Genomic DNA, 12,096 nt, shown 5'->3' on the forward strand with positions numbered 1-12,096 from the left:
TGTGTGTGTGAGTGAGTGAGTGAGTGAGGGGTGTGTGTGTGTGTGTGTGTGTGTGTGTGAGTGAGTGAGTGAGTGAGTGAGTGAGTGAGTGAGTGTGTGTGTGTGTGTGTGTGTGTGTGTACTTACCCACACAGAATCGTCCGGTGCCCTCTAACAAGTATCCAGGTTTACAGATGCACTTGAAGCTGCCGTCTTCATTGATGCACATGCCATTCAGACAGATGTTCCTTATCAAACACTCATCAGTGTCTAAAACACACACACACACACAGATACACAGAAATCTGTGATATCACAGATATTCATCACCTCATGAATATCCAGCACTTTTTCTAGCACCTATAGTTTTAAGGACTTACATATAATACATGTTTTTCTTAATTTACTTTTTTATTTCTAACATTCTCTTTGCTTATTATATTCTTTTTGAAAAAATCTAACCAGAACTTAATATGCAAAAAGAATACAGACGAAGAGGCCGTTCACACAGAACAAGCTTTTGCTTTGAAAAACACAAGACGCAGGCAGTGGAACGGAGAAAAACACGTTTTTAAAAAGTTCAACTTATTTGAACTTGAACGCTGTTTTTCGAACGAGCCCAACATTTATATAAAAAACCGTTTACATAAAAAACAACAGAAAAGTAGCACAGTGGAACGAAAAAACACATTTTGTGTGAAATGGTCTCTAAGAACAGAATGTAAAAGATACATTTCTATATAATATACTTATGTAATAATTCCTATTATACAAATTATACAACATATACAGCCTTGAGCACCCTGTAATGACACGAGAACGCTTAAAAACCCAGTTTCTGGAAAAATAATAGCCTTCTACTGATTATTCCACAGCTAAGTACCGTATGGGAATTCTTCTTCCTTTAGAGAAAGTGATTAATCTGAAGATGATTTTCCAGGTGTTCTAGAACATATATTTCTAAAATCTAAATTCAAGCACTTGTGCGAACCCTGCAAACATGTCATTTATGTTCACTCAAACACCTCGCCTGAAATTAGACCACACCCACCCTGACTCCACCCATGCAGTTAAACTCCACCCACCCACTCAGACTCCACCCACCGTAGTGCCTAACTGTCCACATTGATCAGTTTAGAGGTGTGCAATAGGATAGTTTACCAGAGTATCTGTGAAACCTGTTTGGAAACAATCAGTATTTTTGTGTTTCTGCAGTGACGATTACTCCACAGCACCACCTAGCGTCCAATCAGTGGTAATGCAGATATAAAAGCAGACCAGTGTGAACGTTATGCCGTCTAATCTAGTTTCTGTCACTATCGAAGGCCCATGCTCATGTCCGTCTGTAAACTGCAGTGCATTGTGGGTCACCTTGGCAGTTCCTTCCGTCAGCCGAGATCTCGAAGCCGGCGTTGCACACGCAGTGGAAGCTGCCCTCTGTGTTGACGCAGCGGCCGTTGTTACAAATGCGACCGTTGGCCACGCACTCATCCAGATCTGCAGAGAGCAGGCAGACGTGAGCGTGTGTGCGAGCGTGTGTGTGCGTGTGTGTGTGTGTGTGTGCTTTTGTGTGTGTGAGCATGTGTGTGCTTTTGTGTGTGTGAGCATGTGTGTGCGTGTGTGTGCTTTTCTGGTGGCCGTGCTCTGGAATCCGGTGGGACACTGGCAGTAATAGGATCCGGGTGTGTTCACACACTCTCCGTTCACACAGGGGCTCCGCTCACACTCGTTCGCATCTAAACACACACGCAACACGTGATCAAACGCTCGCTGCAGACACCTTCCACACGTCTGATATCAGGCGACGCACTGACCGATGCATTCGCCGCGGCCGTCCAGCCGGTAGCCCATGTTGCACTCGCAGCGGTAGCTGCCTGGCGTCGGCACGCAGCGGCCGTTGATGCACAGGTTACGAAACGCCTCGCACATGTTCCTGATGCTGATGTTTTGAGGCAGGATGACTGAGAGAGAGACGGGAAAATATCAGAGACATTTATCAAACTAGCCGAGTTTGATCAGCCTCTCAAACCCTCTAAACCAGCGGCTCTAGAAAAACCTGGATATATGAGGCAGGGTTTTTATAGTTAACTAAAATTACAAACATTAAAAAAAAACATTTTGGTTACTTGAAATAAAATGCACATCAACTGAAATGAAATTAAATGAAAAAATAAAATAAAATAAAAACTTTTTATTTCAGCTAGTTGCCAAGACAACATTTTTCATTATAAAGCGGATAGTTCCGGTGCTTGGTTCTGATTGGCTGAGACACGTTCGAAGCTGCTGTAAATGACTCTACAAAGTAACATACACCTTTGTTTACGTTTGTGTGTTGCTCGGCAACCACTTTGTTGCAACCACAACTGTTTCTGAGGAGCTACATTGTTTGGTGGAAGAATACTGTTTTTATTAATATCATTACACTTTATTTGCTCTGTTTTATTTTGTGAAACCTTGCTACGTATATGGAATAACCGTTTTATAAAAGCAATAACCCTGTGAAGCCATGGTTTACAGTGAATTTATAACAGCTAAGCTAACAACGCCCCTTAACTGTTATAAATTCACTGTAAACCACGGCTTCACGGGGCTTATTGCTTTATTTTAACTTGATGTACTAAAATAACTAAACAAAAAAAAAAAAATAATAATAAAAACTATTATAAATAAAAATGAATAAAAAACTAGTATAGACATATAAAAACTATTAAAACTGACAAAAAAAAAAAAACTACAAAAAATGTAACTAAAATTTAAATGAAAACAAAAAATTTAGAAATAAAAACTGATTCAAATTATTAATAAAAACTATAATAGTATCTCATACTACCTGATACTGAAATAACACTGATATGAGGAAGCCTCTTTTTTTTTTAAAGTGTGATTTCTAGACATGGAAACATCATTGAAATTATTCAGATCTTAAAACGCCATTTTTATTATGAATTTACAATTTTCTAGTCATGCCATGCTGTAAAACATTTTATCAGTTAGAAATTGTGAGTATATTAAAAATATAGTGCACATCCAAATCACTCATATGTGCATTGGATAAAAATTATGCAAGTTTGAGTAGTGTGCGGGATTTATTCATTTTCAGAGAGTAAAAAATATTTTTTAAAACCCTTAAGCTTTATATTTATCCAGTGAATCAAGAACAACTGAAAAAAGTCATGAATTCAGTGGTAAAATAGAGCAGGAGCCCTGAAGAACATTCAGCTTCTGGAAACCTGTGGAAACCTAAAATCGTATTATTCAAATTTGAATTATTTTAGGAAACATGTTAGCCTTTGAATATTATGGAGGTTGGGAATCACAGATCAAACACATTTAAAGGTGGGGTAAGCGATTTCTGGTAGCCAATGTTGACATTTGAAATCACCAAAACAAACACGCCCCTACCCCAAAAGGGTCTCGCCCCTATCTTGATGGCTCCGCTCCACACATACGTACGCAACCCAGGCAATGATTAGTTCTGTGAAACAAAGCAAAACTAATGTTACACCGTGTCTACACCGGACGCGAGTGGCGCGGCTCGACAAAATACTATAGAACTCATTATAATCAGTGAAACTGTCTACACCATAGATATATATACATATCTATGGTCTACACCCCCCAGCGACTTAAGACTGCTTTTGTGCTCCAGTGTTTTCAACACTCTCAGCTCTTTCGTCAGATCTGCCTGACATTCGGAACAGATGATTCCGACACAAAGCCAGTAAGAAGTTACTCAAGTGTTCTTGATATGAACGGTTTCATATAGCACTCAACACATTCACAAATTGACAGCAAGGAAGTAAACAGGAAGTGAGGCGTGTCTTTTCAATGCCAAGCCCTTCAGAGGTGTTTTAGGTGTGTTTGTGTGCATTACCAGGTCTGATGGTGAATGAGGGAAGGTCAACAGATGTGGGCGGCACAGGTATGGGATCTCGTGGGACATCGGGAAAATCCGGACCAGGACCGGGGCGAGGAATAATACCAGGAACCAGAATGGGAATCTGACCTGGACCTGGAATGGGAATCGGACCCAGATCTGGTCGGTCTGGATCAGGAACCGTGTAACTATACAGACAGAGTCTCTGATACTCCTCTGAGTAGGGAGAGAGAGAGTTTCAAATTCACATTCAATTATTATTCAGTTCAATTTCTGTACCATAATACCATCTTTTATATTGCTTGTTCAAAATACTATTTCAAATGTCCAGCTGTTCTAAACTATTTTCTATGTCGTTGAAATAGAAAACAGAAATAAAGTTACTAATAAAGCTCATCCTCACCTGTTCCGCGGATGGGACACATCTCTGGGACGGCGGATCCGGACCAGCATCCTTGGTTCTCGCAGCAGCACTGACTCTTGGACATGCGCTGCGGCAGCGGGTTAGCACAGCGTCCGTTCACGATGCTAGCGTAGCAGAACCCCGTCCGAGCGTCTGGGGCAGGGCACACAAACACAGCGTCACTGCACTTATCTAACACAATCTAATGCAGTCACAAATCCAATCCAATCAGAGTTATATTAAAAATATCCTTCCAAGCTTTATAATGGAAGTGATTGGGTGTTTCTGTTCAACAGTCCAAAAGACGTCCAATAAAGCGCATCCATCCATAATAAAAAGTGCCTCACACGGCTCCGTGGGGTGAATAAAGACCTCCTGAAGTGAATCGATGCATTTTTGTTTAAAACTTTATAAACCGTAATGTCGTATGCGCGTTCATTCCGGCGGATGATGTAGGCGTAGCGTAAGCTCCGGTGAGAATATGCTAGTCTCGCGAGGACCGCCGTTTGTTTACAGGAGCAAAGGAAGCAAAGTTTCCGTACTTTAGCAAAGGAAAACCTGTCTCCTCTTGGCTTATATCGGAATACTCCCACATTTTCTTTACAAATCCTCGTTTTGTACTTCTAATTCATGACCAGTGTTTCATTTTGCGGCGTCCTACGTCATCCGCCGGAATGAACGCGCGTACGACAGTTAGCGTAAGCTAGAGATTATGGTTTATAAAGTTTTAAATATGGATATGTTTCTTACAAAAATTAATTAATTCACTTCAGGAGGCCTTTATTCACCCCCCGGAGCCGTGTGAGGCACTTTTTATGATGGATGGATGCACTTTATTGGACTTCTTTTGGACTGTTGAACAGAAACACCCATTCACTGCCATTATAAAGCTTGGAAGAGCCAGGACGTTTTTTAATATAACTCTGATTGGATTCGTCTGAAAGAAGAAAGTCATATACACCTAGGATGGCTTGAGGGTGAGTAAGTTTCATTTTTGGGTGAACTATCCCTTTAAAAACTCACATCTGATTGGCTAAAGAGAACATCTGTTTTAAACACCCTCATTAATGAATCTGTGATTCACAAACACACGTCCACCCAGCTAACAGAAAACATTCTCAGAATGTTCTGGAAAGCTTGTGAACAAACGTTCTCCCAGTAACACTCACAAAACGTTCGTTCAGAGTTATCTGGCCTTTAATAATGTTCTCAAAACATTATTCATACATTATTCACCGAACGTTTTTTTCCTGAACTTTTGTCTACTGTTTTTCAAACATCACTACTTGTTTCAGAACGTTCAGAGAACATTCAAAAGTAGCGTCCCCGTAACGTTTGTAAAATTATACAATGGAATGTTCCCTTAACATTCTCATAAAAATGTCTTTAAAACATTTAAAAACGGGATGTTTTGAATGTTCATAGAACTTTCAGAAATAATGTTTTTATAACTTAATTGGAACACTAGCAAAACGTTCTAAGAGCATGTTTTTTATTAGCTGGGTGCACGCGTGTGTCACCTCACATTGTGTACGTGGCGACACACACACACACACACACACACACACACACACACACACACACAGAGAGAGCAGTGGGCAGCCATTTATGCTGCGGCGCCCGGGGAGCAGTCGGCATCTCCAGCTGCAGGAGTAACGCGAGGGAGTGAGCGGAGCGCGATGATGCAGGAGAAGAGAGGGATGTTTGGCTCAGGAAACGTTTGGAGTGGATCGAGTCATAGCGCACATTCCTTCCACACAAACTCAGCCAACACACATCAGCTGAAGACCACTGACCCACTTACACACACACTCACACACTCACTCACACACTCACACTCACACACACACACGGCCTCCTCTGAAGGCCGCACACACAAACGCTTATTTTTACAGTTTCGTGTAATTCATCAGCTTCATCTGAATGTGCTTCACTGGCCTGATGAATAACTGCACATGTTCTGCCACAGTCAGTTCACATCTAATGCCATTCAAACCTGGTTAGCTGGATCAGGGTTCATCAAATCAGAAAAATTGGTGGATCATAATAAAATTTATTTAAAGCATATAAAATGCAAAATCAAAAACAAATAAATGATTTTAAAAACAAAACACAAAAAAATTTATTATAGAAATGCAAAATGAAAATAAGTAATTTTAAAAATAAAAACAATCCAAATAAAACACTTACTAAAAATGAAATTAAAATGTAAAATTAAAATAACTGTTTTTAAAAAAGAAATAAAAAATTTTTAAATAAATAATTTTTAAAATAAAACTAATTAAAATAAACACTTACTAAAAATGACATGATAAAAATGTAAAAATAAAATAAATTAAATAAATTAACATTTAAAAAAAATATCAAAATAAAAGACTTACTAAAAATGTAATAAAAATGTAACATTAAAACAACTGTTTTTAAAATAAAACTAATCAAAATAAACACTAAAATTGCATGATAAAAAGTAACAACATTTTTTAAATAAATTAATAATATTTTTTAAAACTATCAAAATAAAACACTAAAAAATATGTTGCATGTCATGTGACCATTAACGTCAGAGACCGTTAATATACAAATGTGCTATTAAGTTATTGAAATATTAACCAATTGTGAAATGTGTGAAATTAGTGTTTAATTTGAGATCTGAATATGAGTTTGCAGTGGATTTTGGAGGATCTACTGCTCTCCTCTTTTAGGTTTCATTACGACTTTAAATGTGAACTATAAGAAAACATGAATAGTCTCTCTGCAGGAGACAGACAGGAGGAGAGTTTCTGAGGAGATCAGGAGCTCATTACAGTGATTTAATAAATCAGACTGTGACAGTGAGAGTCGGTCGGACTCACCGATGCAGTGCGAGCCGTCCAGCGCCGTGTCGAAGCCCACCGGACACCTGCAGAAGTAGCTGCCGATGGTGTTGGAGCACTGACCTGCACTGCACAGGCCCAGGATCTGAGAGCACTCGTCAATGTCTGAGAGACACAAAACCCATCAGATCATCACACTTAAACCTGCTGCTCTCACACAAACACCTTCACCATCACAACCACACCTGTGAAGCTGGCAGTCCAAGCAAATCATACTAGTTATAGTTCAACTACTTACCTGCATGCAAGATCTTCAGGATAATAATGACTGCAGTAGTAACTGATATCTACACTACTGTTTAAACGCTTGGGGTCGGTAAGATTTTTGTAAGGTTTCTGAAAGAAGTCTCTTACATATGGAAGAGGATTAGGGCCAAGAAATAGTAAAAAAAAAAATAAAACCATCTAGAGATTAAAGTCATTATAGTGCGAGATTAAACTCGTTAAATTTCAAGAAAAATGTCAAAATGAAATGTTGAGAATAAACTCATTCAATTACGAGAAAAAAGTTGTTGTGTTTCGAGAAAAAACTCGTTAAATTACGAGAAAGTCATTGTGTTTCGATAAAAAACTCGTTAAATTTCGAGAAAAAACGCCGAAATTAAATGTTCAGAACAAACTCATTAAATAACGATAAAAAAGTCGTTGTGTTTCGAGAAAAAACTCATTAAATAACGAGAAAAAAGTCATTGTGTTTCGAGAAAAAAGTCATTGTGTTTCAAGAAAAAACGACGAAATTAAATGTTCAGAACAAACTCATTAAATAACGAGAAAAAAGTCATTGTGTTTCGAGAAAAAAGTCATTGTGTTTCAAGAAAAAACGACGAAATTAAATGTTCAGAACAAACTCATTAAATAACGAGAAAAAAGTCATTGTGCTTCGAGAAAAAAGTCATTGTGTCAAGAAAAAAGTCATTGTGCTTCGACAAAAAAACTCATTAAATAACGAGAAAAAGTCATTGTGCTTCGAGAAAAAAAAAAAGTAATTGTGTTTCGAGAAAAAAGTCATTGTGTTTCGAGAAAAAACTCATTGTGCTTCGAGAAAAAACTCATTGTGCTTCGAGAAAAAAGTCATTAAATAACGAGAAAAAGTCATTGTGCTTCGAGAAAAAAGTCATTGTGCTTCGAGAAAAAAGTCATTGTGCTTCGAGAAAAAAGTCATTGTGCTTCGAGAAAAAAGTCATTGTGCTTCGAGAAAAAAGTCATTGTGCTTCGAGAAAAAAGTCATTGTGCTTCGAGAAAAAAGTCATTGTGCTTCGAGAAAAAAGTCATTGTGCTTCGAGAAAAAAGTCATCGTGTTTCAAGAAAAAAGTAATTGTGCTTCGAGAAAAAACTCATTAAATAACAAGAAAAAGTCATTGTGCTTCGAGAAAAAACTCATTATGTTTCGAGAAAAAAGTCATTGTGTTTCGAGAAAAAAGTCATTGTGCTTCGAGAAAAAAGTCATTGTTTCAAGAAAAAATGTCGAAATTAAATGTTCAGAACAAACTCATTAAATTACGAGAAAAAAGTTATTGTTTCGAGAAAAAACTCAATAAATAACGAGAAAAAAGTCATTGTGCTTCGAGAAAAAAGTCATTAAATAACGAGAAAAAGTCATTGTGCTTCGAGAAAAAAGTCATTGTGTTTCAAGAAAAAACGCCGAAATTAAATGTTCAGAACAAACTCATTAAATTACGAGAAAAAAGTTATTGTGTTTCGAGAAAAAACTCATTAAATAACGAGAAAAAAGTCATTGTGTTTTGAGAAAAAACGCGTTAAATTTCGAGAGAAAAAGCTGAAATTAAATGTTGAGAACAAACTCAATAAATAACAAGAAAAAAGTAGTTGTGTTTCGAGAAAAAAGTCGTTAAATTTCGAGAAAAAAAGCCGAAATTAAATGTTGAGAACAAACTCATTAAATTACGAGAAAAAAGTCATTGTGTTTCGAGAAAAAACGCGTTAAATTTCAAGAGAAAAATCCGAAATTAAATGTTGCTTTCCAGAGCTCTGGGCCATTATTTCTGGGAGCGGGGCGGGTACGGATCTCACACACACACACTCTCTCTCTCTCTCTCTCTCTCACACACACACACACACACACACAAATGGAAGTAGAGGAAGCAGAGGGAGTGGAGCACGGTCAGTACTCGGGCGAGGGCTCCCTCTGCTGGTTTGGCGTTACACACACACATACATATAGGAAGAAAAAATTAAAATAATAATAATAATAACGATTTTCCTGTAGCAACTACTGAACTGAGAATTGTAACATTATGTACATGAGTAACAGTATTTCAGTTCTGGTCTGTGAGAGTGTGTCTATTGGCTGTGTTTCTGGATTGTGTTTGTCCCTCAGGTCATGGCACGATGCTACTAATTTTGCAGCAATATTTGCACATTTGGCTTTTTCGCCGAGAATGAAACAAAGTTTTTCGGTTGGGGTGCAACTATTAAATTGGGGAAATATTTTGTTTATTTTGGGGTAATAGTGGTCTCTGATGGTTAGGTATTTGGGGCATTCTGTGAGGAAGTGCAGCTCTGTCTCTATCTCTCCCAGACTGCAGTGGGAGCAGAGTCTCTCCTCACGAGAGAGCCAGGTTTGTCTGCGCCGGCCCGTCTCTACAGACAGACTGTGCTCGCTGAGTCTGTACATCGTCAGTGTTTTCCTGCGTTTGACATCAGTCACTGTGCTCAGGTAGCTTGCCGTGGTGTACTCTCGATTTAGTGCCGAATAACATTCTAATTTGTGCTGGTTTTTAATGGTGTTTGTCCAATGGGTGATGTACTTGTGTTTCTCTGTGTTGATGATCTGTGTGGGCCGAATGGTTGAGAGTGAGTGTGAGTTCTGAGGCTGGCTGATCTCTGTCAGTCTCAGCACCAGCTGAAGGAGGGGACTCTTCGTGAGGCTCAGCTCTTGGTGTTTCAGGGCTTTATAATGGTATGTGCTGGGGTCACTTGTCTTTAGGTGTTTCCAGAATTTGATGGCTCTTTTTTGGATGTTTAGAAGGAGAGGGTATTGGCCTAATTCTGCCCTGCATCCGTTATTTGGTGCACTCACACTCACACTCACACTCACACTCACACTCACACTCAGACACACACACACACATCTAAACTCTATCTAAAGCATCATCTAAATCAAACTCCGTTCAGTACAGATTCCACTGTCATTATTTTCTAATTTACTGATGTAGTGTATGTATATGGATGTGATGGTTTCCTGGCAGTCTGAAGTCACTTAGACAGCGCCATTAGCATTAGTTTGTTTAGACAGTGAGTCTGAATCTTCTGTCATTAGCTCAGAGACGATGCTTTCAGACGTGTTTATAGGACAGACTCACAGAGACGGAGAGAGTCTGGCTGCTTCGCTGTGTTTACAACAGAACACGAGGGTTTTATTTTTACTCGTGTTCAATCAAACGGTTTGTTTCTGAACTGGAGTGAGACTCTTTAAAGCAGAACCGAGAGTGTGTGTGTGTGTGTGTGTGTGAGAGAGAGAGAGTTGTAAAGTCTTGTACAGATGTTCTTCTTCCATTGAATGAATCATACTGTTTTACCCACAACAAAGCAAATAAGACATATATACACTAAACTGCAAAAGTCAGTTCACTTTTTAATGTTTCTGAGTCTCTTCTGCTCACCACGGCTGCATTTATTTGATCAAAAATACAATAAAAACAGTGAAATATTATTATAATTTAAAACAGCTGTTTTCAATGTGAGTATCTGTTAAACTGTAATGTATTTCTGTGATGCGCAGCTGTATTTTCAGCAGCATTACTGCAGTCTTCAGTGTCACATGATCTTCAGAAATCATTCTAATATGCTGATTTGCTGCTCAACAAACATTTCTGATTATTATCAATGTTGAAAACAGTTGTGCTGCACAATATTTTTGTGGAAACTGTGATACATTTTATTTTTCAGGATTCACAGATGAATAGAATGTTCAAAAGAACAGCCTTTATTTGAAATAGAAATATTATGTAACATTATAAATGTCTTTACTGTCACTTTTTATCAATTCAATGCAGCCTTGCTGAATAAAAGTGCTTAGTTCTTTAAATCTTTTGAACAGTAATGGAGACAGCTAGTGCAGTCAGATGCGTTGATCCCATCAGTCTAGTGTAGGTTAATATGCACTGTGATAGTGATACTGTACACACACCTGCATCTCTCACACACACACACACAGAAGAATGCAGCTCTGAGTCACATGCACTGACACACACGCACTGACAGACGGGCAGGTGAGAGACAGACAGACAGTGAGGAGCAGGGAGACGAGTAAATAGAGAAGAAATATTAAGGGACAAGATAAAAACCTTATTGATTTGAGGAGAAGTGTGAGACCGAACAGAGAGAGCGAGGAGACGAAAGCGAGACGAGCCCACGCTCACCCTCCCAGAGCGACTCAGACAGCCAGACGATAAAAGAATTTACCCAGCTGGAGGAATTACAGTCACAGCCAAACCACACACACACACACACAAACAAACACACACCGGAGCCGGTCTGTGACAATACTGTTGATGATCCTCATCAACCGGCACATCTTACCCCAGCACTGCTCCCATCAGCCTTCAGCTCAGATCAACAGGTGCATCACCTAAGCGATTCACTTACAGTCAGAGTGTGTGTGTGTGTGTGTGTGTTGGTCTGCTAAGCATTTCAGAGTGGATCTGTGTGTTTGCTCTTGATAAGTGAGATCTTGATCTCTGTGTGTGTGTGTGTGCGTGTGTGTGTTTGTGGCTCGCTGAGGCATGCATCTATGTGTTCTGACAGCGTGTCCTTGTTTGCATGACTGCGAACATTCCTTCATTAGAACCAAAACCAGCCTGACTCAATTAGAGCGGACTGTCCGTCCATCCATCTGCGTGTGTGAGAGTGTGTGTGTGTGTGTGTGTGTGTGTGTGTGTGAGTGTGTGTGTGTGTGTGTGTGTACCTGGTATTTATCACGTTATGGGGAAAAAATGTCCCCA

At 39.0% G+C, this 12,096-nt stretch overlaps 1 protein-coding gene across 1 annotated transcript in view; it reads right to left on the minus strand.

Moving 5' to 3' along the window:
- Nucleotides 1-12,096, minus strand: part of fbn1 (fibrillin 1) — a gene marked incomplete at its 3' end in the record, with an annotated part of 66,999 nt that overhangs the window by 39,126 nt on the left and 15,777 nt on the right. Inside the window, exons 9-15 of the mRNA XM_016477119.1 lie at nt 7,112-7,237; nt 4,260-4,412; nt 3,854-4,072; nt 1,794-1,940; nt 1,596-1,715; nt 1,351-1,476; nt 127-249 (exon numbers count right to left, since the gene is read on the minus strand). Of these exons, the coding sequence (XP_016332605.1) occupies nt 127-249; nt 1,351-1,476; nt 1,596-1,715; nt 1,794-1,940; nt 3,854-4,072; nt 4,260-4,412; nt 7,112-7,237 (1,014 nt within the window). The remainder of the gene's footprint in view (nt 1-126; nt 250-1,350; nt 1,477-1,595; nt 1,716-1,793; nt 1,941-3,853; nt 4,073-4,259; nt 4,413-7,111; nt 7,238-12,096) is intronic.

Source organism: Sinocyclocheilus anshuiensis, unplaced genomic scaffold (assembly GCF_001515605.1).
Source record: "Sinocyclocheilus anshuiensis isolate Anshui unplaced genomic scaffold, SAMN03320099.WGS_v1.1 scaffold1182, whole genome shotgun sequence".
NCBI lineage: Eukaryota > Metazoa > Chordata > Actinopteri > Cypriniformes > Cyprinidae > Sinocyclocheilus > Sinocyclocheilus anshuiensis.